The sequence below is a fragment of the Arachis hypogaea genome, chromosome 3, assembly GCF_003086295.3.
Source record: "Arachis hypogaea cultivar Tifrunner chromosome 3, arahy.Tifrunner.gnm2.J5K5, whole genome shotgun sequence".
Classification (NCBI taxonomy): domain Eukaryota; kingdom Viridiplantae; phylum Streptophyta; class Magnoliopsida; order Fabales; family Fabaceae; genus Arachis; species Arachis hypogaea.
Window position 1 is genome coordinate 3070045 of NC_092038.1, and position 18889 is coordinate 3088933.

The window sequence follows — 18889 nt, forward strand, 5'->3', positions numbered from 1 at the left end:
AAATATTTGTTTATATATTAGAAATAGGAATTTTAAGTGTATATTAAAAATTAACTATTAGCATAAAATAAATATTAAAATATAAAATATATATTAAAAATAAATTAAATAATATATATTTAAATATATGGTGGTGATTTTTAATATATAGATAGAAAAATGCTAATGAACTACATGCATTTAACCTTATACTAATGAACAATATGAGAATAGATTACAAAAATAAATATAAAAATATGATAGATACTCATAATATATCAAATTGTTTCTATGTGAAAATAATAAATAAAAATTATTAAATAATACTTTAGTTAAACATATTAAGTTATTTTATATATTAAAGAAAAATTTAAAGTAGTCACCTAAAAATATTTAACATCCGATAAAAAAATCTTCTTAAAAAAATTATTGTTGTAATATCATTCCACCCTTGTTTAACTCTATTTCTTTAGATATATCAAAATGATTATTCAAACGAAAATATTTCTATGTAGAAAAAGGATATTTTAAATATCAATATACATTATATTAAATGATTTAGTTATATATATTAAATTATTTAATAACTTCTAATTTTTTTATGGAAGATAAGAAGACTCGAACTTGCGACCTCTTAAATGTATAAAAATATATCTACGTGAGTAATTATCATTTAATCATGCATGCATTTTTTTTTTCTTCCCTACAATTTGGTTGAGCTTTCTCTTTCTGACTTGTACCACGTGGTGGTTCTTACATCTTGACAAGTTATTTCTTCATCTTCAAGTCTCTCATATAACAGTTACAACAACCAACGACCGTGTCTTCTTCTTCTGCTCAAATAATTTTATACTGATATATATATTTTTTAAAAAAGAAACTGAAGCAGCCCAATGTAAACATAGGTTTCTTAATTTTATTTATTTTCATTTATTATCTGTGTGACGCGCACTGGCACTGTTTGTGTCAACATTATATGGAATTTATTATTAAGAGAATCAAGTTCCAATTATCACTTGAATTATTGTATCATTAGTGCAATGTTGAATCAATTCTCACTAAAGATATATACACGAATGCAGGACAACATAAAAGAATAATAGTCTTTTTATCGAAAGTAATATTACACATCTTTAAATTAATTTTTTAAAAATATTTTTTAGAGTTTATTAGTTAATATGTCTTCTAAAAACAAATATTCAAATTATTAATTAAAATTACTTTTATAAAAAATAATAAAATTTTAAATTTTCTATTAATAATTATAATCTTAAACTATTAATTAGACCCTAAATTTCAAAGCATGAGATGAAATGATTTCAAATTATATATATACACACTCGTTTTTGTGGTCACCAATGACGTCTCAAGTATATGTAATTAACTATGATTCAGCATAGTTTTGTTTGGTACACTCAACTTTTATATATTAAAATATAATCCACTCCTTGATAAACTTCATAAGCTATTAAGCTATTACAGCTTCTCAAAAAAAAAGATTTTTTATTTTTTATTTTTTTAATATTTTTATTTTTATTATTAAAAATTTGTTAAATACGTTAAAAAATAAAAAAAAATTTCATTAAAAAAATATTTTTTAATAAAATAATGACACCCAAACAAACATTATATCTAGACAAAAGTTGATACTAAGAATATAATATATTTGTGAAATATTAAATAAATATAATTATTAACTTACATATTATTATTATTATTATTAGTTGTTTATTTTTATTTGAGCATTTTTTTTTCTAAATCTAAATAGATTAAACGTATATAATACAATAGTTTTTATAGATGTGTTAATTTTTAATAACATAAATTTGTTCACACATAAATTAATTTTTTTAAATATGAAGATAATCATACATAGTGATTATTTATTTTCCTAAATTTAAATGGGGCATAATTGTCCCACACAAGTGCATGTAGGCATTCGGATGCACTTCCTTATCAAATTTGATGAGATATTACGTTTAATTTGCATGTAAATAATTCCAAAGAAAAGTTTTCATGGGCGTTGTTCCCAGAGCTCTGGAAATGCGTTCCTGATATCATGGATGCTCTTCAATGAATGATCTACTCCTGCAGTTTCAATACAAGTACCCACCTGCATGATTCATGTAGATATAATTTAATTCGGATATATACTTAAATGCAATTGTCTTCGTATAAAATTAATAGTTAAAAATTATTAGATGATTTAACAATTTGATTAAATTATTATTTAACGATTTTTAATTATCAATTTCATACGATAATTGCATGTGAAATTTTACCTTCCATCTGCAGTAATTAATTAGAAATGTAATTCACGTTATTGTATTTTATCAAGTATATTAATTTTCTTTCTCTTCAATTTTGTTTTACTATATATTAATACGTACTGAAAAGTCTATTTTTGTTTTTATATTTTTGATCGATGCACTGATGATCTCATTAAATGTTATTACAATATAATATTTATTATTAGTGGATTAGCATGCACTAAAAACTGAAATAGTCCACATTTTATTATTTATTTTATATTAAAAATTAGTAAAATATTAAAGAAAAAATTAAATTGTTAAAGATAGTTATTTATTGTAATTATAATAATGCATCCATGTGATATTTCGTAATTTGAATTTGAACTATTTTACATTAAATTCACAATCTCACACAGTCACACTACATACTATCAGCATTTCATTTTTAATTAATTTTAATCATTATGAATTATATTCTTCATGGAGTGCATAATGTTACTTCTTATCTATTAACATTTTAATTTTCTACCTAGATTACTCCTAAATCAAAACAAAAATGTTAAGTGTATAAAAAAATTAATTATTATATATTTATGTATTTTAACATAAGAGAAAAGAATGAAAGAAGTATAGAGATAAATAGAAAGAATGATAGAAACACACAAGAGCAAACAATATGGAGTATAAAGTAGAATTGAAGAGTAAAAGGAGGTATTTTAAGAAAAATAATAAAAATATGTTGCGTGTGAATTGCACTAGTATTCTAAGGAGTAGTAAAATTATTTTCTTATTTTTTTGAGCGGATGATTGAGTGTGACTTTTTCACAAGATATATGCTTATTTACTGCCCTAATACACTAAAAAGAGCACTTGAAATTTAGCAGAAAAAAAGTAACCTTTTCTCTCTTTTGAACATGATCATAAATAACATTAAATGTCAATGGACATATATAGATTTGGAGGAAGAAAAAGGAAACTAGGTAGTTTGCTAGCTACACTAATGGCTTATTTAATAGATTTATAATTAAGGCAATGTTGGTTGGGGGCAAACGTGGCAAACGGGAATGGCGGTCTGGCCACCCTGTCCTACCTGGTGAAACGATTCAGAATTTTTTTTTTTCATCTAATGGTAAGTTGACCGGCTAAGTTGGTCAATTTTTTATTTTTTGGTAATAAACTATTAAATATTAAATAAGTGAAAACTTAAGTGTAGTCAACTTTATGTCGAGAGTCATTAGATGATTTGACTTATTTGACCAAAGTTTTATCTAACGGCTCTCAGTTATCAACTTCACGTGAAGTCGACTGCACTGAATTTTCACCTATTAGATAATATATATAATTTAACGATTATTTTAATAAATTTATAATTTTTAAAAGTATAAAAAAATATATTTTTTAAATTCACAAATATTAAAATTTTTATAATTTTAAATATGTAATAAACATAATCAATAACAAAAATTTTAAAATAAAATAATAAAATTAATATTATAAAAAATAAAATAAATAGTTTAAAATATATAATTAATATTTTAAATTTTTAATCAATTAAATATAAAACATAATCTAAATTATAATTTATAACATTTTCAATTATAAAAAAAAACAGGTGCGTCGAAAAAATCCATCCTACCAAAACCAACGAATTAAACAATGCAAGTTAGACGAATTTTTTAATTATAATGTTTTAAAATTTTTAGATTGGCCCACCATTTTTTTGACAAATTATACAAGTTGTCCCGACGAATTTTGTCCCATTTGTGAAATCGAACAGAATGAAAGATTATATGAATTAATTTATTGTGTAATTAAGTTTAATTATAAATAAAATTCATTCATACGCCAAATATATATCCTAAGTAGCAAATAATTAATGAAATTGTACTTACTGCGACAGTGTGAATGCCAAAGCTTTTGGCCATCAGTAAGTTGCGGATACTATCATCAAAGAACAGCTGCAAATACCAAATTATCAAAAAAAAAAAACATGTAAATCACCAATCTCATCTATCACAATTAATAATAATAATAATAATAATAATAATAATAATAATAATAATAATAATAATAGTGTGATTAAATTGACATAATTGGTAAAAATTGTTAGAGAATTTAATATAGTTCACTAAATTATATGAACCAATAAGATCACATGTAAAAGACAGGGGTAGAAGATAATATTATTGTAAAATTATTGTTACATAATATAAGAATGATCCTATTTATAGAAATATTATCAACTAATTTTATAAATATTTATCTACTAACTACTAGTCATTATTAACTTAACTTCCAATTACTAATCATTCTAATAATATTTTAATAATACGTAACTCACATCTTAAATAACTTTTTACCTGAAAACATTTTTATGTAAATAATTAAACCACCCTACTATGATAATTTGATATTCATCAATAACATGCATGTATTGTATATACTCCCAAAATAAAACAGCAACTGACACTGACATAGCAAAAAGTTAATTAAATTTACTGGATTAGAGTGCTTACTGTTCTTTGAGGGTCAATATTAGCAATCTTGAAAAGCTTTTGAAATGCATATTCAAAGGGCTTGCAGACAACCGGGGTCCTAGGAAGCACCGTGTCTATATAAGAAGAATCAGGAGGGTTTTTCATATACTCATAAATCTCACATATTCTTGCACTAACTGGCTTTGATTCACCATCAATGCCATGTTGGTAATCATGAGCAGGATCCATTATGTTATTATTGGAGGAATTCAAAGTATCAAAGTCTATGATTCTCTCAAAGCAGTCCTCTAGTCCAAGCCTTTTAAGCACTCTGACGGCATGAGCATTATCTGCGTTCGTAAAAATCTAAAAGCAAAAAATTAAAAAAGGATAAATAAATTAAAAATGGTTTAATTACGCTATTGGTTTCTATAATTTCACTAAATTTTCAATTAGATCTTTATACATTTTTTTTCTTTTTAATTCAATCTCTACATTGCTTTTAATTTTGTAATTAGGTCCTTTTCACATAAAAAACATTAAAATTAATATAATTTTGTAATTAGAAAAAATATAGGATCATAATTAAAAATTTGGTAAAACTATAAAAATTAAGAGAATTATTAAACTATTAAAAAACAAATGGAGAAGTTTTGTGGCTGAAATTTCGTATATGGGTATGGTTTTGGTGTAATGCCTTCAAATGGGATCTGTGAGTGAAATGCAGAAATATATAGTGATAGGCTTCTCCCAATAAGAAGGTTTATTTTAAGTTTTTGGTAATTTGTGAAAAAAGTTTTTTCCTAGAAAAAAAGAGTTTGCAGTCTCTGAAAACATATTTTTTGTAAACTGAAATGATAGATTCTACAGAATAGATTTTTTTAATATTTTTTTTCAATTGTAATTTTTTATTATTTAATATCTTTTCTCACATATTTTTTTATAATTCCACTAAAAAAGAAACTAAAAAATAATATTTAACAAAAAATTAAAAAAAATGAGATGATTCATTCTCATGAATTAACTTTTTGTAAATTGGGAGATATATGCTTTTACATATTGAGTTGATACTTGGATTCAAGTATCTAGCATCTTGGGAGAAACATGCTTAGACTCTCCATAGAAAACAAAAATTCCATATTCACGTATTTCATCTTGGGTTCCATTTTAAAATTAATTTGTCCAAGCTTTGTGGTCCAAATAAAATAATAGAGAAACTTACAATCTTTCTGAGAGGCAGGTTTTGTAAAATGTCCTTTAGAATAGGGTCTGGTTTCAGTACATCATCATATGGCAATGCCTCATGTACAAAACTGTTCAAACACAAAATAACATATTCACATTAGTTTCAACTTTCAACTTGATGATGATTAACGATAGAATTTGCCAAATAGTGAAATATATAAATTGGAAAATCAAATCAATAATCACCTATTAAACTCTTCATTGTCAAAATCATGTCCAAATGCCTATCAAAGAGAAAAGAAAAAAGAAATTAGTTCGTTAATGGTTTAGACTTTAGACAGATAAAATGCAATAATTCTGGACTATACCTTGAAACCAGCCAATACTGTTCCATAAGTCTTATATAACGCAAGGCACAATTCACGGACCTTAGACACATCTTCTATACCAATCTTTTGTACCACATACTCTGTTGTGAAATTCATTCAACATTTAATTAAAAGCATAAGTTCATATTATTAAATAAATCTTCAATATGTAATAAGTTCATTACCTATAACTTTTTCTCCGATCTGGACTGTCATACCAGAACTAAAAGGATAAAGGGTGTCATCAAGATCTGAAAAATCATGGCAAAATTAACATATAAATTGGAAAGAAATGCAAGCATTATTGGTGTGAATTGTGATGAATTTAAGGCCTTACCAAACAAAAGACAATCGTACTTAGCCTTTGAAGCTTCATGGAACAGATCATGTCCATTATTTTCTTCCATTGGCACCTGAATTAAGTTGGCCTACTTTGTATACAAATTAAAGTAAACAAAACTAAACGTAAAAAGAAAAAACCTTGTGGAAAATTGAAGTAGAAGATTCTCCTCACTTTTGTGTGTTGAGTCTCTAACAAACTTTTGACGGAATGAAAAATGAATTAGAGAAATTACAGCATAAGAACGAGACAACTTTTTCAGTCAAACCATAATAAATACATTGTTTGACGCAATTAATACTAAATATGATATATACTTTTCCAGATTTTATGTTTACCATAAGTGCATAAGAGTACACTACTAGTAATTGATAAAAATAATTTCAAAAAAATATTAACGATAAATCAGGTTTAGAAGAATTTAAAAATTTGACAAAAGTTATCATATATAAAATATATATTATGAAAAAAGTTTTTAAAAATAGAATTTTAATACAGCTTTTTACAAATATGATTAAAAAAAAGATATTTTTATTCTTAAAATTTAGTGATTTTACAGTTTTTATATTTTTTTATAATCGAATTTAAAAAAAAGAAAGAAAGAAAAATGTGGTTTAGTAATTAAATTTTCCTTCAGTTTTTCACTTTTTTGTATGTACCTTCCAAATAATTATCTAAACATTTTCACAAAAAATCAGATTAAATACACATTTTTCAGAAGTATTTTTGCCAGCTAACATAACTTTTCGAATATCATTTAATAGTTTTATGTAATATATCTTTTGATATCGCTTACTTGTATGCGACTGCAATATCATAGCTGTGCAAAGGTGAACAAAATAAGAGTTTGTAAAACATAAAATGTTAGTGAAATTTATGGTTTATATTCTCTTCTGTTAGTGAATTTATTGGTTTGGATCAAGCTGTAACATTATTAAATTCCTCCAATTTTTTCTATGATATTGCACTGCTCTTTTTAACATTGTAGTATTGTACCGTTAAAAATGTTTACATTAATCTCAATACTGTAGTTATCTTCTCTTAGAAAAGGGTACATAGAAAACTAGAATGTTAGATGGTGAATAATGCAGAGAAACACCTCTCTTGCATTGGCTCCAATTACTTATGTTAGTTACTTGAGTTCTTAGGATTTCTCCATTATGATTAACACTAGCAAGAGTGTTATTCAACTCGTACTGTCATGGAGTTAAATGGCTCAACATTTCTGTGGATTGTGGAAATTAAGTTTTATTAAGTCAGTATATACCATTAAAGAAAAATCGGGGACGAATTATTTTTCCTTGTTGCAGTTATCATAAAAGGTCATGTCCTTATCATACCAGGAAATGGAAAAACAACAAACTCATGTACAAATAACAGACAGAAACTAGTTCAACTATGTGGGAACAACCTGGGGCTCTAAGGGTGAAGAACCACCACTATCCTCAGGGTTCTCTACTGTGCTTCTCTCTACAACCTTCTCCTCTACCTCTTGAAAACCTTGCTTGAACCTATCATAATTGGTGAGTTCAGCAGGCTTGAATGGCCTCTCTCCGAGAACTCGAACAAGGTCTTCCTGGTGAAGTACTTCCTTTTCAAGAAGCAACTCTGCAATCTCAGCAACATGCTCCTTGTGTTCTTCGATGAGCTCTACCGTCCGTTCATAAGCTTTGGTCACCCATTCCCGGACTTCGTTATCAATGATCGCAGCTGTCTTGCTGCTGTATGGTTTACTCATCTCAAACGAATCCTCTCTTGGAGGGAAAGAGAGGAGGCCAACTTTGTCGCTAAAACCATAGATTGCTACTTGGGCATATGTCATCTTGGTCACTTTTTCCAAGTCATTCTGCGCACCAGTTGAGATTCTTCCTACGAGAATCTACATCACCGCAGAAAATTAAATGATTATTGTCATTGAAGGTTGGAGTTTGGTAAACCATGACATATGGCGGTAATAAAGACTTGAGATTGAAAAATCAGCAATTAAGCAATGAGCATCATTACTTCTCTTAATAGCAGATCAAACATTAACTACAACAAAGAATAACAAGGGGAAGAAACAAAAAGGTGATGGGAAAAGACAAGTACATATAAATGGAGAGAAAATTACCTGCTCAGCAGCTCGACCACCTAGTGTCATACAAGTCATATCAAAAAGCTGCTCCTTTGTCATCAGAAGGTTCTCATTTGGAACATACTGTGCAAACCCAAGAGCTGCTGTGCCACGAGGAACTATAGTAACTTTCAACAAAGGTTCGGCATGTTCCAAGAACCAGCCTGCAACGGCATGACCTGATTCATGGTAAGCTACAGTACGTCTTTCCAGCTTGCTTATCACCTGGTTGAAAACCATAGATATTATTAGAGAAACTCTAATAATAAGTTGAAAAAAGGCAGTCAAGAGTTCCAGATTCTAAACAGTCCAACATTTTCAATCTATTATAGCAATAAGATATGATTACATATTTAATTGAACAATACATATAACTTGGAATAGAATGCTATTTTCCACAACCAAACCCACACAACCTATCCATCCCTTCTTATTTCTTAGCCACCATAACCTTTGATGAAAGGAAAACACTGACAATTGTAGTATTTTACGCTAAAAATCCATTTAGCTAAATCTAAAAAAGAACTTACCCTGTTCTTCTTCTCCAAACCACCAATGATCCTATCAATAGCTGCTTCAAAATGTTGCATTGTCACTTGTGTTTCCTCACCCCTTGCAGCAATCAGCGCAGCTTCATTGCAAACATTAGCAATGTCTGCTCCCGCAAATCCTGGTGTAAGGGCTGCAAGCCTTTGTGAATAAAATGAAGGCTCGTGGTCAAGTTTGATCTTTTTCAAGTAGATCTGAAATATCTGGTCACGACCCTTAATATCGGGCTTATCAATGCTTATCTGGCGGTCAAATCTCCCTGGCCTAAGTAGAGCTTTGTCCAAGATATCAGGTCTATTTGTTCCAGCAAGTACAACCACCCCAGCAGTGGTTCCAAAACCATCCATCTCCACCAGTAACTGATTTAATGTACTTTCACGTTCATCATTTGCACCAGAGAAACCTCCACGTCCCCTTGCTCGACCAATTGCATCAATCTCGTCAATAAATATAATACTAGGGGCACACTGCCTTGCTTCCTGAAACAAGTTTCTTACCCTAGATGGTCCAACACCAACAAACATCTCCATAAAATCTGAACCAGATATCGAAAGAAATGGAACACCAGATTCCCCTGCTGTTGCTTTTGCTAAAAGGGTTTTTCCTGTGCCAGGAGGACCAACCAGGAGAGCACCCTTGGGGATTTTTGCCCCTAGTTCTTCATATTTCTTTGGGTTCTTAAGGAAGTGGACAAACTCCATAATTTCTTGCTTTGCCTCATCACAACCAGCAACATCTTTAAAGAAAACCTGTAAATATATGAGTAGAAATAAGAAATTTGTATCTGCACTGTGTTTTGCACCACCTACATCTCCCTTGAATAAATAACCAAAATTGCAAGGCAATGAGAGCAACTGGAAACATGCTGTTAAACAATGATTCAGAAAAATGGCCATCTTATAAAAGATGAAGAATAAAGCAATTAACCTTATTTTTCGCATTCTTGTCTACTTTAGTAACATGGGCTTTCCCTATGTTAAATATTCCACGAGCACCCTTATTACCGCCACCGCCGCCAACACCAAGTCCACCTTGCATTCTCCTTCCCATATAGAAGAGGGATCCCAAAAGCAACAGTGTCGGAGCAAACCTCATCAATTCCTGGTACCAAACCATTTCAGAAGAATATGTAACAGGAACATAATCATGGGGGTCAATGCCTAGTGCTTCTTGCGCTTCTTCTAACTTCTCCTCAAAAGATTCCACACTTCCAATATTGAAATAATATTTATATTGCCCACCAGTTCCCTTTGCGGGGAGGGTTCCTTGGATAACTTCACTCTCCGTTTGGTTACGAGGAGTATTCCTCACGTATATTTTGGCAACCGACTTATTTGACACAACAATATGGTCTACTAATCCTGGCTCCAAAAGCTTATTTTTAAACTCCTGAAAGCTAATCTGCATGTAGTCAAATTGTGCTTGATGTCAACACGAATCATAATAATGAAATAAAAGAAACTAACAAAAGCAGACACAATAAACCATCTTATAGCCAGGAAGAATAGTGGTATATTCTCATAGAAATCATGCAAAGTCACCCTTATAAAAAGTAGCGCAAACAGTGCACAGCTCAAGCTAGATTTAAGACTTGCAACAACCAAATTCTTGAAATTAACAGAATGCAAAATTATTAATGGAGCTTCAATATGAATAACTTTAGCCAAAGAAAAATCCACCAAGTAAAATCAGGAAAGGTATATCAATGAAATAAGCTTTCATATAGGAGTCCCTGAAAAAAAAAATCCCAACAGTGCACACATGCAAATAAGAAAAGGACTAAGGAGAAGACAAGCAATCATGGAGGGATCCTAATGAAATATTGGATGCAGGGCTCGATACTGGCGTAGCATCAAAAGAATTCAGCAAACAAAGTAGTATAATACATGATATAGCACAAAACTAGTTTTTGTGATCTCCGCGATTTCCATGTATCCTAATCCATCAAAAAATGAAGCCAATAGCAGCAAAATGTGTCAGTTATCTGATCACACAAAGTTAACTTTTCATGCATTTGAAATCATTGGTTTCATCAAATGAAAAGCAGGTATTCGTATATCTCAATTTCTCAACTCAACCCAACTTCAATGATACAACAAATTCAAACCACACAACAGGCACTCCTAATATGCTTGAAGCTATGCTTACCTGTTGCTGTTCACGAGGACCAAAATTAAATGATCCAAGAAATAGCCCCATCACCAATAAAGGAGTGATAAAATTTTGAACTTGCTTCATGAAAGTCTCTTGAAAACTTCCATGATCATCTGTGTTTGTCTCTGACTCTTCTGAAATTAGAAGGTGCAAATGTACACATCACAAAGTTATAGCACGTAAAAGATGCACCAAATCCAAGAAGAATAAAGGAAAATTAAAAGAGTATCTACAAGTCCACAAGATCTACACAAAAGTTAAGCAACTGTTAACCTATCATTAGTTGATCTTAGTGCACCAATCACACAATTTGCCATAATAACTTCACACGAAATGTCCTCTCTTTTTTTCTTACCTTTAGACTCATGCTTTTTATCCTCCCCCTTTGGAATTTCCTTCTTCTCCTTGGGATAGAAGTTCTCATAATCTGCTAAGAAAACAACAACAAACATCAATCAGAAAATTGTAAAACTGAATCCAAACAATCCCTAAAGCAAAAGCAATCAGCTCAGTTCAGCAGATAAAAGCAACAACAGAATCAGTTCCATTTCCACTACCAATACAGACGCACACAGTAGACAGTACATAAACGGCACAGCAAAAATCCTAACTTACTCTTCTTCTTAGGTCCTTCGCTGGAAAACAACCGGTAATGAATCTTTGGGTTTGCCGCAACACACTTAAAATCAGGCAAACTGGAAAGGATTCCGTTTCCACGAGCTCTAGCATGAGCAACATAGCCCCTAAAAAACCCTAATCCCAACTCCATTCCTTCCGAATGCACATTCGTTCGCGTAGCTCCGAGAAGGGTTCCCAATTTCGCATCGCCGCGCAAATAATCCTGCAATCCAAATCCAAAGTTGGAACTTTTACGCTATATTCTCAGGAGCAAACGGAACTCGGATCGAAAGAGGAGAAAAAAAAAAGGAAAAGGTTTCTTACTTTGGCGCGTGAAGAGCGCGAGAGTGAGCGCCCAATCCTTGAAAAAATCATGGTTGGAAGAAAAGTAGAAAACACAGAGAGGAATCTATCTACTTATGTCGCAGGTTGAAGTTGATTGAAGTATAAATATATAATAATCCTAACCTAAAATTTTATTCGAAAAAATAAACAAAATACAATCATCACAATAAGAATGAAGAATTAAGCGTGAAGAGTGACTTGGATAGATCTGAAGAAAGGATTTGGGAAAGAATGAAGAAGTGTGTTATTATTGGTGGCGAAGATAACATGAACGACGCGGTGGTTTAACGCAGTGTTTGGTTAGGAAAATAACGACGTTGCCTTTGGTTTATAAAATGTCATTAGAGGTCAACAAAGAAGCACGTTTGCTTTTGCTTTCTTAGTTTTTATAAATTGTCTTGGCAAACACGGTACTCGACCCACAGGTTCTTCATCCAAACAAAAATGAATTATGTTGATAGAAAAAATCAAATGAGATGAATAACTAAAAGTTGGCCTGGGTAATCAGGTCAATAATTCACCCTACCTGTTGATATTTTTTGTTAGGATGGTTAGCCAATCACATGATCCGAAAGTAATGATCCAAAGTTTTTTTCTTGTTTGGATGAAAATAATGATGATCCAAACAATTAGTCTAATTCAGTATATTTAACTATAGATTTACTGTATTTATACTAATTTAGTTGAAAAGATTTTGCAAAATAAGGTGCAGCCTCTTATTTCTTCATTTTTGTTATAGAGATGCAGCATTTCGGCCATTTCCTTGAGGCAACAGTACTGTATCATATGAATTTTGGTTAAAATTAGAGGCCCACTTAATGGCCCAATGTTTTCATTTAAAAAAGAAAACCTTGGGCTTCTTAAAAAACCATACCAGCCATCCTCTTAACCAATGGATCAGGTAACTAATTTAAATTAGTTGAGTGATTAGTTCATCATTTGTTTAAATAAATATTGAAAATTTAAATTTTTATTATACATATAGATCCTATTAGCCGAATAATACTACACATCCAAATCTTTTGTTAACCAAATCCAATTAAGTTGGTCGAACATAACAAAAAACAATTATGACTAGTATTATTCAAAGTTTTATTGTTTAACTTAGTTGAATTTAATTCATAAAAAGATTTGGATGTGAGTATAATTATATTTAGGATTTAGCTAACATGTACTCTAAAAATATATGATAAGCTTCTCATTAGTAATAATTTTAAATATTTGTGGGCTTAACATACATGATAGAAAAATTTAGGTGCAATAAATTTTATGTAAAATTAATAACTGAAAGTCATAAGATGATAATTTAGTTAAATTTATTAATACATTTAACGATTTTTATCAATCAATTTTAAAAGAAAAAGGATCTTAATGTTAAAAGTGTGAAAATAAAGGAATTTAATCATTATTAATTTTATAATCAATACTATGTTTGAATTTAATTATTTTAATTCAAGAACAATTAGATTCTTATATTTTCATTTTCTCATAATTTAATTGACACTATGTTTGAATTTAGAAATACTCATTTTATTAAATTTTTTATTTTTCTTGAAAAGAAGGCAAGAGGTCTAAACATGCGCATCTTTTATTCAATAACTTAGCTTATTGCTGGCCAATGCATGCTATTGCCAGAGTGTTGGCGACAAAAACTTTGGTTGATGGTTAGAATGAAACACGCCAAGAATTAATCATAACGCTGCTATATTAAAATATTGCCATTAGAAATATACAGTTTTACAGTTTTTTTCTACTAATAAGTTTTTCCTTTAATTTCAAATCTTTAATATGATATTTTTTATGAAAATTTGGATCCAAGTATCAACAATAAATTTTTAATTAACATGTAGTTAATAATATTATTCTTGCTTTGTCTTATTTCCCAAAACCAGAATATTCTTAATTAGATTTTTTTTCTCTCTCTCTTATGGTGTATATATATGTCTACAAAACGAGCAACCTTGTTACCACTGCCGCCACTAACACCAAGTCCACCTTACAATCTCCTTGTCACCATATACAAGAGGGATCCCACAAGCAAAGCAATCATTGTTGGAGCATACCTCATAAACTCGTGATCCCAATCCACTTCAAAAGAATATGTAACAGGAACATAATCATGGGGGTCAAGGCCTAGTGCTTCTTGCGCTGCTTCTAAATTCTTCTCAAAAGATTTCACACTTCCAATATTGAAATAAAATTCATATTGCCCACCAGTTCCATTTGCGGGGAGGGTTCCTTCGACATCTTCACCGCCTGTTTGGTTACGAGGAGTATTCCTCACGTATATTTTGGCAACTGACTTATTTGACACAACAATATGGTCTACTAAACCTGGCTCCAAAAGCTCATTTTTAAACTCCTGAAAGTTAATCTGCACATAATCCAATTGTTCTTGATGTCAGAACGAGATCATATGACGAAACAAAAGAAACCAACAAAATCAGACACAAAACCATCTTATAGCCAGGAGGAACAGTGGTGTATTCTCATCTTAGAAATCATGCAAAGTCATCCTTATTATAACAGGCAGTTCACAGCTCAAGCAAGATGTAAGACTTGCAACAACCAAATTCTTGAAATTAACAGTATTTAAAATTATTAAGGGAGCATCAATACAAGCATGCTGTCACTGACAGCAGCATAGAGCTCATGTAGCAGATACACCATTTTTACAATATGAATAACTTTAGCCATAGAAAAATTCACCTAGTAAAATCAGTAAAGGTAAATCAATTAAATGAGCTTCATATAAGAGTCCCTGAAAATAAAACTTCCAATGGTACACGCATGCAAATGAGGATAAGGACTAAGGAGAAGACAAGGAATTATGGAGGGCTCCTAATGATACATTGGATGCAGGTCTCAGAAAAGATACTGATGTAGCATCAAAAGAATTCAGCATACAAAGTAGTGTGATGCATGATATAACATAGCACCAGTTTTCATGAGCTCTGCTATTTCCATGTATCCCAATACATTGAAAGATGAAGACAATAGCGGCAAAATGTGTCAGTTATCTGGGCAATACATAGTGAACTTTTTATGCATCTGAAATCACTGCTTTCATCAAATGAAAAGCAGGTATTTGTATATCTCAAGTTCTCAACTCAACCCAATTTCACTGATCCAACAAATTCAAACCACGCAACAGGCACGGGTAATACACTTAAAGCTATGCTTACCTGTTGCTTTTCACGATGAAAAAACACTTTAACAAATAGCGTCATCACCAAACAAGAGATGATAAATTCCATAAGGGGCATCTCAATCGTGTAAACATTTCCATGATCATCTGTGTTTGTCTCTGACTCTTCTGAAATTAGAAAGAGTAAATGTACACATTACAGAAGTTATAGTACGTAAAGGATACGCCAAACCCAAGAAGAATAAACGAAAACTAAAAGAGTATCTACAAGTCCACAAGAACTACACAAAAGTTAAGCAACTGTTAACCTATTATTAGTTGATATTAGTGCACCAATCACACAATTTACGATGATCAACTTTACACAAAATCTCCTCTCTTTTTTTCTTACCTTTAGGCTCATGCTTTTTATCCTCCTCCCCCTTTGGAATTTCCTCCTTCTCCTTGGGATAGAACTCCTCAAAATCTGCCAAGAAAACAACAACAAACATCAATCAGAAAATTGCAAAACTGAATCCATACAATCCCTAAAGCAAAAGCAATCAGCTCAGTTCAGCAGATAAAAGCAATAACAGAATCAGATCCATTTCCACTACCAATACAGACGAACACAGTACACCAATGGCACAGCAAAAGCCCTAACTTACTCTTCTTAGGTCCTTCGCTGAAAAACAACCGATAATGAATGTTACGGTTCGCCGCAACACACTTAAAATCAGGCAAACTGGAAAGGATTCCGTTTCCACGAGCTCTACAATGAGCAAGATATCCCCTGAAAAACCCTAATCCCAATTCCGTTCCTTCTGAATGCACATTCGTTCGCGTAGCTCCGAGAAGGGTATCCAATTTCGCATCACCGCGAAAATAATCCTGCAATCCAATATTCTGAGGAGCAAACAGAACTCGGATCGAAAGAGGGAAAAAAAACAGGGAGAAGGTTTCTTACTTTGGCGCGTGAAGAGCGCGAGAGTGAGCGCCCAATCCTTGAAAAATTCATGGTTGGAAGAAGACGCAAACAGAGATTCTATATACTTATGTCGCAGGTTGAAGTTGATTGAAGTATAAATATATAATAATTCTATCCTAAATTTTTATTAGAAAAATAAAAATAAAATATAATCATCACAGTAAGAATGAAGAATCAAGCGTTAAGGTTGAATTGGATAGATCTGAAGAATGGAATAGCGAAAGAATGAGTGTGTTATTAATATATTATTGGTGGCGAAGATAACATGAACGACGCGGTAAGGCAGTTTTGTAATAGAGACGCAGCATTTCGGCCATTTCCTTGAGGCAGTACGCCGGTTACCAATCATATTAAGGTTAGTTTAGTAATTAGCTCACTCATCTCCTTAATTAAAATATTGAAAATTTAAATATCTTATGTGCATAAAGTAATTAATTAGTTAATAATAAATTTTTAAATAGAATTCCAATAGTAAAAGAATAGCTAGATAAACAAAGAGTGTGTATGAGGAAGGAAAAAAAAAAACTATACAAAAGTATTATCTCTGAGTTTTGTTAGTATGAATTGTACATTTATCAGTCTTCTAAGGTTGATATATATATATATATGCACTGTATACAGGGACGGACTTACGGCACGAGTGCCTCGGCCCCAACTTTTAAAAAAAAATTAATACTAATAAATTATTAAGTACAATTTAATTTTTTAAAAATTTATTTAATATTTAATCTAATATAAATAAAAGTTTAGTTTAACTTAAATATTTTAATATAATAAATAACAATATTAAAAAAATATGAAAGATACTATTATTAATATTTTTTAATTAAATAAAATTTTTTAAATTTTATAAAATAAAATTTTTTTTGTGAGGATTTTGTTTTGATTCAGTTGGTATTAATTTTTTCTATTTCAATTACTATAACTGAGAATTCTTTTTCAATTATGAATATTGTGAAAAATAACTCAGAAACAAAATGAAAGATAAATTTCTTTCTAATTGTCTTTTAATTATATTGAAAAGAAAATTGCTGAAAAATTTGACACAAATTCTATTATCGATAAATTTTATGAAATGAAGAATTGACCACTTCGTTAATAAAAAGTACATACATATTTTTTGTACTTTAAAATATATTCTCTATCAGTATATTTTTGTAATACATTTTATATTATATAATTTTTTGCATAATTTTTTAATATCATATATGTTATTGGCCCCATGATACTATTTCTGGATCAGTCGTAACTGAATACACATACTGCAGTGACTTATAACAGAAAGTATAACAAAGTGAGATCAAGAATTGACAAGTCAAATCTTGATTCTTGATTCTTGAAACTTTTTGACATTCAAGTTACTACCTTGTTAGGGGTGTCAAAAATCCCCAGGCAGCGGGGATCCCCACGAGGACCGTCCCGAACGGGGCCCCGATGCCGGGAAATTTTTTCTGCGGAGACGGGGATGGAGGACAAAATTCTCCCAAAGTAGATGCGGGGACCCGAACGGAGATCCCCGTCTCCGTCCCCGTATTCCCCACACTCCCCGAATATATTAAATTACTTAAATACCCTTAAGAATTTAGTTTTTATTTTGGTTTTTTAGTCATTTCACTTTATTTATATATATATATATATATATATATTATATATATATATATATATATATATATATATATATATATTGAAAAGTGAAAACCCTAATTTCTTCTCTTCCCAGAATCCCAATTCGCACAGAGGCATAGAGCGCCGCGCATTGCAAAAATGTTGGGAAAAAATTCAAGCCGCATTGCTATAACTATTGACATGTGGAGTGCTGATTGTCAAAACAAAGGCTATATGACGATTACAGCTCACTTTATTGATGATGATTGGAACTTGCAATGTCGACTTATAAAGTATTATTTATGCTTTTAGCATCTTTTAAATATTTGATTTTTTAATGTCATTATATTTACATTATTCTAGGTTTGCATATGTGCCTGCACCTCATACTGCTTGAAGTTCTTAGTGATACTTTGGTGAATTTCTTGTATGATTGGAACATAGATAGAAAATTATCAACTTTAACAGTTGATAATTATAGTACAAATTATGCCATGATTCATCTTCTACTTGATAAGATTTCATCATCTAACTTTGTTAAGAGAGGGGAATTTTTTCACATGCGTTGTTGTGCTCACATTGTTAATCTGATTGTGAAAGATGGCATGAATGCAATATATGGTTCTATTGAAAAAATCAGAGATAGTGTTTCTTTTTGGGTTGCAACACAGAAGAGGGAAGAAAAATTTGTAGAGACTTGTAGGCAATTAAATATTAATTATAGGAGAAAGCTTGCACTTGATTGTAGAACTAGATGGAATTCAATTTATCTAATGCTTGCTTCTGCTT

General features: G+C 30.6%; 3 protein-coding genes across 4 annotated transcripts; all 3 read right to left on the reverse strand.

The window, feature by feature from the left end:
* Positions 1 to 1755: 1755 nt before the first annotated feature.
* LOC112769288 (uncharacterized protein C24B11.05) lies at positions 1756 to 6795 on the reverse strand. Its single transcript, XM_025813758.3, has 8 exons — positions 6599 to 6795; positions 6447 to 6512; positions 6262 to 6362; positions 6140 to 6177; positions 5931 to 6021; positions 4748 to 5074; positions 4124 to 4189; positions 1756 to 2092 (listed from the first exon to the last, which is right to left on the reverse strand). The coding sequence occupies exons 1-8, from the start codon at positions 6666 to 6668 to the stop codon at positions 1994 to 1996; spliced, it is 858 nt and encodes a 285-aa protein (XP_025669543.1). The 5' UTR covers positions 6669 to 6795; the 3' UTR covers positions 1756 to 1993.
* A 1089-nt stretch (positions 6796 to 7884) lies between these two features.
* On the reverse strand, positions 7885 to 13021 carry LOC112788098 (ATP-dependent zinc metalloprotease FTSH 3, mitochondrial). Of its 2 annotated transcripts, none has more exons than XM_025830415.2 (8): positions 12360 to 13021; positions 12033 to 12258; positions 11773 to 11844; positions 11412 to 11551; positions 10191 to 10664; positions 9245 to 10012; positions 8712 to 8939; positions 7885 to 8480 (listed from the first exon to the last, which is right to left on the reverse strand). In XM_025830415.2, the coding sequence occupies exons 1-8, from the start codon at positions 12408 to 12410 to the stop codon at positions 7998 to 8000; spliced, it is 2442 nt and encodes an 813-aa protein (XP_025686200.1). In that variant the 5' UTR covers positions 12411 to 13021; the 3' UTR covers positions 7885 to 7997. The 2 variants fall into 2 exon arrangements, with proteins under 2 accessions (XP_025686200.1, XP_025686198.1); XM_025830413.3 differs by having other exon boundaries at positions 11773 to 11847; positions 12360 to 12862.
* A 1180-nt stretch (positions 13022 to 14201) lies between these two features.
* LOC112788144 (ATP-dependent zinc metalloprotease FTSH 8, mitochondrial) lies at positions 14202 to 17065 on the reverse strand. Its single transcript, XM_025830418.3, has 5 exons — positions 16475 to 17065; positions 16176 to 16398; positions 15920 to 15994; positions 15566 to 15696; positions 14202 to 14754 (listed from the first exon to the last, which is right to left on the reverse strand). The coding sequence occupies exons 1-5, from the start codon at positions 16523 to 16525 to the stop codon at positions 14377 to 14379; spliced, it is 858 nt and encodes a 285-aa protein (XP_025686203.1). The 5' UTR covers positions 16526 to 17065; the 3' UTR covers positions 14202 to 14376.
* Between the last annotated feature and the right edge of the window lie 1824 nt (positions 17066 to 18889).

Excerpts from the sequence above, each read along its gene's own strand:
- LOC112788144 (XM_025830418.3), bottom strand. The coding sequence starts at position 16,525 with ATGAATTTTTCAAGGATTGGGCGCTCACTCTCGCGCTCTTCACGCGCC. Across the intron at positions 15,995-16,175 it reads CAGCGAAGGACCTAAGAAGA|ATTTTGAGGAGTTCTATCCC; the intron begins GTAAGTTAGGGC and ends TTTTCTTGGCAG. Across the intron at positions 15,697-15,919 it reads TAAAAAGCATGAGCCTAAAG|AAGAGTCAGAGACAAACACA; the intron begins GTAAGAAAAAAA and ends TTCTAATTTCAG.
- LOC112769288 (XM_025813758.3), bottom strand. The coding sequence starts at position 6,668 with ATGGAAGAAAATAATGGACATGATCTGTTCCATGAAGCTTCAAAGGCT. Across the intron at positions 5,075-5,930 it reads ACCTGCCTCTCAGAAAGATT|ATTTTTACGAACGCAGATAA; the intron begins GTAAGTTTCTCT and ends TTTTGCTTTTAG. Across the intron at positions 4,190-4,747 it reads ATATTGACCCTCAAAGAACA|CTGTTCTTTGATGATAGTAT; the intron begins GTAAGCACTCTA and ends TGGTATTTGCAG.
- LOC112788098 (XM_025830413.3), bottom strand. The coding sequence starts at position 12,410 with ATGATTTTTTCAAGGATTGGGCGCTCACTCTCGCGCTCTTCACGCGCC. Across the intron at positions 11,848-12,032 it reads CGAAGGACCTAAGAAGAAGA|CAGATTATGAGAACTTCTAT; the intron begins GTAAGTTAGGAT and ends TTGTTTTCTTAG. Across the intron at positions 10,013-10,190 it reads ACAAGAATGCGAAAAATAAG|GTTTTCTTTAAAGATGTTGC; the intron begins GTTAATTGCTTT and ends ATATATTTACAG.